At 40.3% G+C, this 10,215-nt stretch overlaps 1 protein-coding gene across 4 annotated transcripts in view; it reads left to right on the forward strand.

Moving 5' to 3' along the window:
* The window catches only part of CREM (cAMP responsive element modulator), a 29,488-nt gene extending 23,017 nt beyond the window's left edge, over window positions 1-6,471 (forward strand). For all 4 annotated transcript variants that reach the window (XM_089668714.1, XM_089668715.1, XM_089668713.1 and 1 more), the window contains exon 3: window positions 2,542-6,471. In XM_089668714.1, the coding sequence (XP_089524840.1) occupies window positions 2,542-2,686 (145 nt within the window). In that variant the 3' untranslated portion in view covers window positions 2,687-6,471. The remainder of the gene's footprint in view (window positions 1-2,541) is intronic.
* The last annotated feature ends 3,744 nt before the right edge of the window (window positions 6,472-10,215 follow it).

The following is a 10,215-nucleotide window of genomic DNA, read 5'->3' on the forward strand; positions in this document are numbered from 1 at the left end:
TTTGCACACATTTTAAATTGCAAAATCCACCATCTCCTCCATAATCTGACATAGCTCCAAAGACTCCCTTGAACACAGTAAGATGTCAGGCAAGAAAAGGAGTTGCCAGTTCTTAGTGAAATCATCCAATTCAAAGAGTTCGTATGAGGTGTACTGATGATCCTCTGCATAAACATGGCTTCTGTGCAGCCCAGTTTTTCATTATGGATGGCCTGTGGGTTGTAGTGGCTGCAGTCTGATCCCAGAACACTGGAATAGCCCATAAGGTTAGGAGGCAAGGTGAACGGCCCCTGTCATCATAGTATAATTGGGAAACATCACATATTAGGAATCTGGACAAATATTGAGAACTTGAAAATCTTTATCATTAGAAGATTTGATATTTTTCCTTTAAACAACCGTTTTATTGTAACAGATAAAATTGCTACATCCCTAGTAGTGGTCATTTCCTACGACTGAAACCTTATTACCCCTTGGCATTCCATTCACCTGCCACCTTTCCTAAGCAGGGTAAACTCACAGATCCCTGCATCCACACAAGCTATGTGGATACAGGTATATCTTTTGCAACTTTATTGTATTTCGACATTGTCAACTGGCTGCAGCGGCTGATCGAATTCTGGTTTTACAGCAGGACCATTCAACAGAAGCTGGTCATTCAGCAGGAATATATGTGGACATGTATATGTAGCTTTTAGACTTCCATTAATCACACTACTTAACACATTGCATGCCAGCATAAGCCCTCACATGAGCTGGCCAAAAGTGCAATTGTTTCTCCTACATGTGTGAGGCTCCTGGAACTAATAGTGGTAAGTGTGTTACTTGGCTGACATCACTTCAGGGCAGCATTAGTTTTTCTCTGGAGAATGGGTCTTTATTAAACTTTATTAAGAAGGGGCCAGTTTAATGTCCTCCAGACTTTAGTGGGGCCGGACTGTTGCCATTGGAAGTGGAAATTGTCCTGGTGGCAGTGGGAGTAAACAACACATCTTTGGTATTAAGGGGAAGAATAGTGGCCCCATTGTTGGTATCAGTGGAAGGAATAGTGCCCCATCGTTTTTCAGTGTGAAGTATAGCTCCCCATTGTTTGTGTCATTTGGAGAAATAGCACCCCCATTGTTTGTGTGGGTGGGAGGAATAACTCCCCATTGTTTGTGTGGGTGGGAGGAATAACTCCCCATTGTTTGTGTCAGTGGGAGGAATAGCTCCCCATTGTTGGTGTCAGTGGGAACAATAGCTCCCCATTGTTGGTGTCAATGGAAAGAAGAGCTCCACATTGTTGGTGCCAATGGTAGAAATAGTTCCCCATTGTTGATGTCAGTAGCAGGAATTATACCTCCTTGATGGTGTCAGTGAGAGGAATAGTGTCTTGTATCAGTTGGAGAAAAAGTACCCCAAGGGCAAGATAAAGGCAAGCAAAGGACCTCATTCGCCCTCCTGGCCTCAGTTTGAAGACCCCTGCTCTAGAGTTTTGTGCACACAGCCCCATAATGGCTTTTCCATTACATTGCATGCATGGCTCACATTAAATGGTGTCATACATACAGCCAGTGTAATGTATTTTTTTTTTTTTTTTTGCTACAATGGTCATAGTTTGATAGTAAATGTTACAGTAAGCCCCCTGCTAACATCTAAACAATGCATTCCATTCTGTTGGTTCTTTTGTTTTGTGCCATTACTTTTCTGTCTGCCTCAGACTAACAACATGTGTGTTCCCCCAATTCAAACCAAGGATCTTGACAATCTTTGAGAGACCTGTGGCCCCACACTCTTTAGTGATCCCAACATCCCCTGGGGACACCCTATAGCTCTGTACTGATGACAGCCATGTTTCCTTACATTCACTTATATGTTTAATTCCTTTCCCTCTATTCCTGCATCCCCCTACTACAACCCAAGGACTTCATCCATCTTAGTGAGACCTTTGGCCCCACATCCTTAACTGATCCCAACTTCATCTGGAAATGACACCCCTAGAGCCTTGTACTGATGACAGCCATGCCTCATATATTGTTTTTTCTATGTTTTTGTCATCCAGTGAATTTACACATTTTTTTCTAGTGATCTCAGGGTTTTGTAACACGGGCTGAATGCTTTTCTAGGCATTGTTTAGCTGGTTACATTTTTCTTTTCAATTGAGTGTTTGTTTTGTTATTTAACACAACTCTGTGATGCTTTGTCTTTCTTTTGTGCTTTGGAATTAATTCATTGCTTGCTGCATTTGCTTGCCTAAGGAACTTGCATGTCAAGGTTTCCAGGTAGAAAACAAAACTGTCTTTTCTGTTCTTTTCATTTTTGTAAATTTGTACTCTTGTGTATTATAATCTGAGCTGCCATGTGTAACCACTTTCTCTCAGTGTTGAACTGTGGTTTATTCCCAGCATTATTTGCTGCCTTGCATTGTTAATGTGTCCTTGCATTGCCTTGTTTTCTCCGTACCGCAGGCATACTTTTATACAGCGCTAATCTAGCAGTGGAAGTATTTTCCTTCTCTGTCTGTGGTTGCTTCTTTAGTTTCATATCCTGTGTTGGTTCCAGGGAAGCGGCTCGGGAGTGTCGCAAAAAGAAGAAAGAATACGTCAAGTGTCTCGAAAATCGAGTGGCTGTGCTTGAGAACCAAAACAAGACTCTGATTGAGGAGCTGAAGGCACTTAAAGATCTATATTGTCATAAAGCAGAATAAATTTTTGGCTTTGGACTTTTTTAGAGGCACGACACTGAGCATTTTGCAATCTGGATCGCAAAAATGGACTATAGACCCAAGACGGACTATATGTTGATTTGGGTTTCTTAAGCGTCAAGAGTGTTTCTTACTGGTGTCAATCACTTTTACTTATTTTATTCTTTTTTTTTTTTTTTTTTTTTTTTTTATTGCTTTTATCAGTATAATTGCATGCACATTTTTGTTGGTATTTTTGGATTTTACCTTCTACAGGGCAGCTGCAAAGGCCTTTTGTTTCCAGTAAAAACTGTACATTAGGAGCTTGGAGAGTCGTGCTGCTGAGCTGGAATCTGAAAACCAGATGTTGCAAGAAATGTTATACCTTCTCAAAAAGATGTCTTCTTGCAGCAGAGATTAAAGCAGTTTAACTATGTATAAACCCTCAGGCCAGAAATCCTCATTTTGCCACCATTACACTCTAACATTCCAAAAGCATTCTGCTATGTTGCCACTAATAGCATTAACATAAACATTTTATAGTAAAACCAAAACTGTTAAAAAAAGAAAAAAACTATATGTATATATTGTGTTAATATATTGTTTAGATTGGTAGTTTCTACACACACTCTAGTTTTGCTATATCATGTGACACAAATTGTGACATAAACAGTAAAATATTTTTTTAGAGATTGTAATTTCACAGCGTACCTCAGGAACAAATGTCTGTACAATGCAGTTAATTGAATTTTACATGTGTGACAACTATTTGATTTCCCATGATTTGACAGATTGACTTTTTTATTTTTGAAGTTTATTTGGTGAGCCAGGTCTTGTGTTCCTGGTCTCAAAGCAGTGGTTCCATCTAATGTATGTGTGTACCTAAAGCAAGACTTCACAATTCCAGTCCTCCAAGGTTATAACTATCACAGAGACAAGAACCGCAGTTCTAATAATCATAAAATTGTATATTTCCCTTTTAACATTGTCTTAATACCTGTTAATCTTGCCAGTAGTTCTATTGTTTTTAGAAGATGATTTGGAACAAATCATATGATGCTGCTGAGAGTTCTTACAATGGTCAGCTCTTATTCATATGGTCTTAAAGTGATACTAAAGGTTAAAACTGTTTTTAACTAAAATAACAAATATGTTATACTCACCTGCTCTGTGCAATGATATTGCACAGAGCAGCCCTGAACCTACTTTTCTAGGGCCCTCCTTCAGTACTCTTGGCTCCTCCTCTTCTTCATGTGCCCCCATAGCAAGCGGCTTGCTATGGGGGCACACAGTGCTTGCTCGCTCCCGAGCTGTGTGTGTCTATGGATCCATGCTCCATAGACACATACAGCGGGGCTTGGCCTCTGCACAGCATTTGATTGACATCAGAAGCAGCCTTTGGCTCCTGCTGCTGCTTGAGTCCTTGTATGAAGAGGAAGAGAGGGGAGAAGAGATGCAGCCATGCACAGCGCTAGATCTGTTCTCTCCTCTCTTCTTTCTTACACAGGGAAGTGGGAGGACAGGAAGTCATATAAAGTTTTTTTACCTTAATGCAGGGAATGCCTTAAGGTAAAAAAAAGTTTTGGCTTTTGAACCACTTTAAAATGGAACTAAACTTACCTTCATTCCAACTGTCCAATCCCTCTCCAGCACTGGCATCTTATGCTGTGTGCCGGCCTTCAGGCATTTTCATTGGTCAGTCATCCTAGCAAACAGAGACCGGGCCAGAGTAAGCTGGGCCGCACATGTGCAGCAGAGAAGACACCAAACATGCAGGTAGGTGCATCTCATTGCAGGAGAGATATTGCATTTCTCTTCTGCAAGACAGAGCCTGCTCACTGTTTGTGACCATGAAACTTTAGTTCTACTTGAAAGCACACCTTTACCCTAAAGGCCATGTCATGTTGCCCTGTCTCTTCCCCCTCCCTCTCTTACAATTGGACATCCTTTTTATTTTTTAAACTAATGTTCTTTATTTGTGCTGCAAAGCAGCGCCCCCGCGTTTCTTGCTTAGGCACTTGTACAGATGTGCCACATTGCATCAGGTCCTGAGTGAGCCTTGCAGTATAGCTGCACATGTGTTGGTTTCCTCAATGTTTTGCACACGTGTGGGGTTTCACATGCTTGCCATTAGGGAAATTCAAAACTGTCTTTGCGCTTGCATAGAAAATCACCAGCGTATGTGCAGATGCACCAGAAAGCCCTGCCAGGACCTGAAGGCCAGGCAAAGCCCTTTGGCACATCTGCACATGCTCTACATTGACAGTGCTTGGGGGTTCAGCCACCTGAAAGACAGACTAAAGGTCTGTTTTATATGATTTCACACACTGTAGATCCAGTGTGTGTGTGTAAAGCTGGCCATATATGCTTTGAATTTCTATTTCACTCCATGGGCTGGACAAGATTAATTCATTAATCCCCCCCCATCCCTGATTATGGATAGAGAAGCATTATGGATAGAGAAATGTCATCTGCCACATATTGTCTTCAGCAGCCGTTGCTCCATTGAAAACTTTAAAAGTAATTTTCCCTAACCCCTAAATGTTAGTCTAACCCAAACCAACCCTTATTCTAACCATCTGATAGTTTTCAAGCAAATTCAACCAGCTCTTGGTCACAAAAAGGATAAAATGAGGGCAAACTACTACCTACAATTTTAATTGTAAAGTGATACAAACAGTGGTGTTTTGCTTTGATCCTTTTTTGATATGAAAACCTATCAAAAGTGTTTGAAAATATGAATTTGCCAGCCTTCAACCCCTAAACAAAATCTTACAATAGCCTTTATTATAATGTTGACTATTACCAAATATGTACTGTTCCGTGTCAGAATATGTCAACAATAGAAACATTTGACATCAACCTTCAACAGACAGTTGAACTGTACTAAAAATTATTTGTTGGGAAGGCTGTACTAATTACAATTGATCTAACATGTTTGTTTCACTCATTACATATATTGGAAATCCATGCACTGAGCAAGTTATGGCTTCCTAGTTAATATGAGTCTCAACCTGTTCACCCAAGAGGAACCCCTAAATTAATTTGTAGGTCTCTGAACCCTACTAAAACCATTTTATTAGGGGGTCAGTGGGAATAATAAGCCTTACATTGGTAGTCAGTAGGAAGAATGAAACCTTTACAGTGGTGGTAAGAATGCTATCCTCCCTTGAAAGGTGAAAAGATCACCAAAGTAATTTGTCTTTGCCAAGTGGCATGGGCCCTGGAACTACGTAGGCCATCAAATGAGAGGTCAATCAGCCACAGCTAATGAAACCCCTTACCTCTAGAACAGGGGTGTCAAACTGGCGGCTCTCCAGCTGTTGCGAAACTACAAGTCCCATTATGCCTCTGCCTTTGGGAGTCATGCTTGTAACTAGCAGTCTTGCAATGCCTCTTGGGACTTGTAGTTTGGCAACAGCTGGAGGGCCGCCAGTTTGACACCTGTGCTCTTGAAGAACCCTAGAGGTAGAGCTCTGTTAAATTTGAATACCCAATCCTGTGTAAAAGAAATATAAAAAAAAAAATTTTTTTTTCTTGCATGGATTGGATTGTTGAAATAAACACTGCTTCATTGTTTTACATTGTTACTCCTTTAGCAAACCACCCCTGTTGTCTACCTGTGTGTTTGCACCTTCTGGACTGGAGTTCTACGGGTCTGTTCACAGAGATGTACATGCTAGCATCGTATGCACTTTTTCTCCTTTTAAAATTTTATATAAATGGTGTTTCCTTCTGTTTCTTACACATTTTTATGTGATACCCTCCCATTCCGTTATGCTTTGAATATTAAAACAAACATACTTTTAGCACTACAGTTATTTTTTCTAGAATCTGACGCGTGAAGCTTCATACCTGATGATTGTTTCAGTGTTATTATGCATTCTATATTAATCATTGCCATTTCAGTATAGGGCCGGTTCACACTTGAATGTGTTCCTGCAGTAAAATGTAATGGCTTTAGCGCATGAAAATTCCTTCCCATTAGCAAACCTGTTTACTAATCTGTAGCCAGCTCACATCTATGTGCTGCCAGTTAGTGAGGTTTTGAAAAAAAATTATATGTATTTTTACTTTTTACTAGGGATGCATCCATACCGGTATTGATACCTAGTATTTTTATTTGTTCTTGTGAAAATGCTCCCAGTGCCTGAAACCAATACATTGCGGTGTGGTTTGCATCAATACAAAGTGCGCCGCAAGGATTAGCATGCAATTTGAACAGGAATGTGATTCCTATCCAAATTGCATGAGGTTTCCCCACTGTTTCTGTGTGAACCCAGGCTTGTCATAGCCTTAGTTCACACAAGAGGGGTGCGGGAAACCTCCCTGAAGGAATCCCATGCTGAGCGGAGAGTGGGGATGTATACTATGGAGGCACACTGCAAAAGGGGTATCCAGTAGGGATGCACTGGTACCGATATAGTTGTTGGTGCTGATACCAAGGATTATCACAAGTACTCGTGAAAATGCTTCTGATACCAGAAACCGATACTTTGCGCTACGATTTGCGTCAGTACAAATTGCACCGCAAAGATTAGCATGCGATTTGAACAGGAATACAATTCCTGTCCAAATCGCATGCGGTTACCCCACTGCTCCTGTGTGAACCCAGGCTTGTCATCACCTGAGTTCACACAAGAGTGGTGCGGGAAACCTCCCTGCAGGCATCCCATGCTGAGCAGAGAGTGGGGATGTATACTATGGAGGCAGAAGCTCCATATTCTCAGTGGTAGGAGAGGAGAGAAAGTGGCAGGGATTTGAAATCCTTGTCAATTTCTTTCCTCTCCTTGCAGGGATGACAGTTCGGGCTAGAGGGCTTTTGATTGGTTAGCACCGTCACCGCCCTCTTGCTGCAAGGAGCAGTGGGGAAACCACATGCGATTTGGACAGGAATCGCATTCCTGTTCAAATCGCATGCTATTTTTTGTAGTGCAATTCACGTCCATACATTTTATATTGACACAAATCACACTGCAGAGTATCGGTAATCGGTATTGGCGAGTAGTTGACCGAAAGTATCGGTACTAATACTCGCTGATAAAAAAAAATGGTATTGATGCATCCCTAATGTTTACATGTTTACGCACACTGCGCGCAGTTTTGTGTGATTTAAATGCTTCTCTTATCACTGTTTAAATATATGTGTAGACACAAGAAGTGGCGAGTATCAACCACATGCTTGACTTTGGAGTTCCAGTCTTCTAGCCCAAATTACAGAGGTCGTTGTAAATCAGCATAACTATAAAGGATATTGCTGGCCATGTGCACATTATAATTGCTTACAAAGTGATATGTTTTCTTTTTTGTCTCTTGATCTTGGCAGCAGCCATGCAGGACGTGGGCAGCTGAAGCCGGCCTGGCTGCATTTCCTGGATTTCGTGCAGCTGGCTACCCAGCATGAAACCCCCGATCTCACGCCTAGGCAGTAATTTTTTTTTTTTTTATTTTATAAATATTTATTAAATTTTTCCAATTCATATACAAAACATTTCAACATTTCTATTAAAATAATTATCCCAAATGTTTTCTCTTCTTACATAAATTATCCCTGTATATGACTTTCTTTCCTTGCCCTCCCCCCCCCTACCCCTAGGCAGTAATGACACCACAAAGCACACTTTGTTGCCAAAATGTTGCTATAGCAGAAGCAAGCCCTGATTGCATCACTTCCGGTCATGAAATCTCAAGATAGTACCTGCAATAGATGCCCGAAGACTCCTGGGATAGCTATGTCATTGATCCCAGGAGTCTTCGGGCCAGGCTGATGACAGAGTTGCCTAGGCTGCCTCGACCAGAAGAATGCTGGAAAAAGTTACTTTCTTCATAAATTTCACCTTATCCGTATCCAAATATTAAATCACTAAGCACATTTCAACGTGAGCGATTATTACAGATGAGTGAAACTCCACTTTAAATTGTTAAAAAAAAATCAGGTCATTTGGCTATATATGGAAAAATTCTGACTGATTTTGAATAGGAGTGTGTGTGCTCATTGGGTTTCTGAGATCAGCTGCCAGAAAAGTGATTGAGTGATTGTGATCTGTGCCAATCCTCATGACTCATTCAAGGTGTTACCTCCTGTTCTTGTTTACCTTGGTTAAACTCTTTCAAAAATGATCATGACCTGTCCTAAAAGGTGCCTAACGTAACAACAATGCTGAATTACACATGTGTTGTGATAACTGTGGTTAATATAGATGTTTAAAAAAGTATTTTTTGTTTAACATGCCTCTATTTCAACAATTTTAATTTTTTTTTTCTAATTTCTCTTAGGTTCCTTTTTACATGGGCAGTACCACCCTCTGAAAAGTGAACTGTGGTGGATCATTTTTAGAGGATTACTTCCTCTGTTACATGTCATATCAATAGACTCACTTACAACACAAAAGTCTATGGGGTAGATTTACTAAAAAACTGGTGCACTCAGAATCTGGTACAGCTGTGCAAGGTAGCCAATCAGCTTTTAACTTCTAGCTTGTTCAATTTAAGTGTTACTAAACCCACAACAGTAAAATCAGTTTGTATATGCATACTTGTTATACCCACTGTGGATCCTAAGGGGATAATCCTCCACATTGTGTCTCCAATCCATCTGCCATAGTACAGAGCAGCAGTGACAAGTTTGCACATGCTCTGTTTGTTTTTGGGGGAAGAGTGCATATGATCAGCACAGGGCCAATCAGAGCTGTCCTGACAGAGGGTCAGGGGTCATACAGGCTCATAGAACAGTTAGAGGAGAATGAAAACTCCTCCTACAAGATTAACCAGTGCTTGGCTGGACACTGATAGAAGTCACAAGTCACATAATGCTTATGAGAAAAGGTATTTAGCAGTTTATATTTACTAAAATAATTGTATTTCCATGTTCTGTGTACTGTGGGAGACCAGATATAGTGAATGCAGGGTCCTGTTTAGTAACAATTTAAGCTTTGGCCAGAAAACCTGGAAGCTGATTGGTTTCTAGCAGAATTGCTCCGGATTTTGCACTCTCCAGTTTTAGTAAATAACTTCTGATGCGTTTTGTGTAACTAGTCTGCCTCCTCGGAAGATGTTTTATGCTTCAATATTCAGTCTCCTAAACCAACAAATCCAAAAAGGGAATTTATTGGGTGTGTGTGACTGGTAAAAGTCCTTTTTGGGTTTGTTGATTTTCAGGGATAGTAGAATCTAGTGATGAGGTTTATCCACCTGGTTTACATCTTTAAAAACATTTCCAGAATTAACTAGAGATAGAAGTGAGACCCAACCAAATTCTGTTGCTGCACTAGCATCCTCATGACATTAGAACAGGAGAAAAGGCTTTTGAATTGGATCTTATCCTGCAGTGCATGCAACAATAACCATTGAAACATGGCAACAAATGTAAGCAAAATACATATACAAAATATAAAGAGAATGTGAAACAAAAAATAATATATTGTCATTGTATATTATTATTATTACACATGTCAATCACGTACATTTTTAAAAACAGGATATTTTTGTTATTATTGGCCCTTTAGGCCCCATGTCCTGCAAGCACCAAACCACACCTTTTATTATTTAAATGC

This window comes from Staurois parvus, unplaced genomic scaffold (genome assembly GCF_062004578.1).
Source record: "Staurois parvus isolate SC_StPar_1 unplaced genomic scaffold, SC_StPar_1.0 ptg000061l, whole genome shotgun sequence".
Taxonomy (NCBI): domain Eukaryota; kingdom Metazoa; phylum Chordata; class Amphibia; order Anura; family Ranidae; genus Staurois; species Staurois parvus.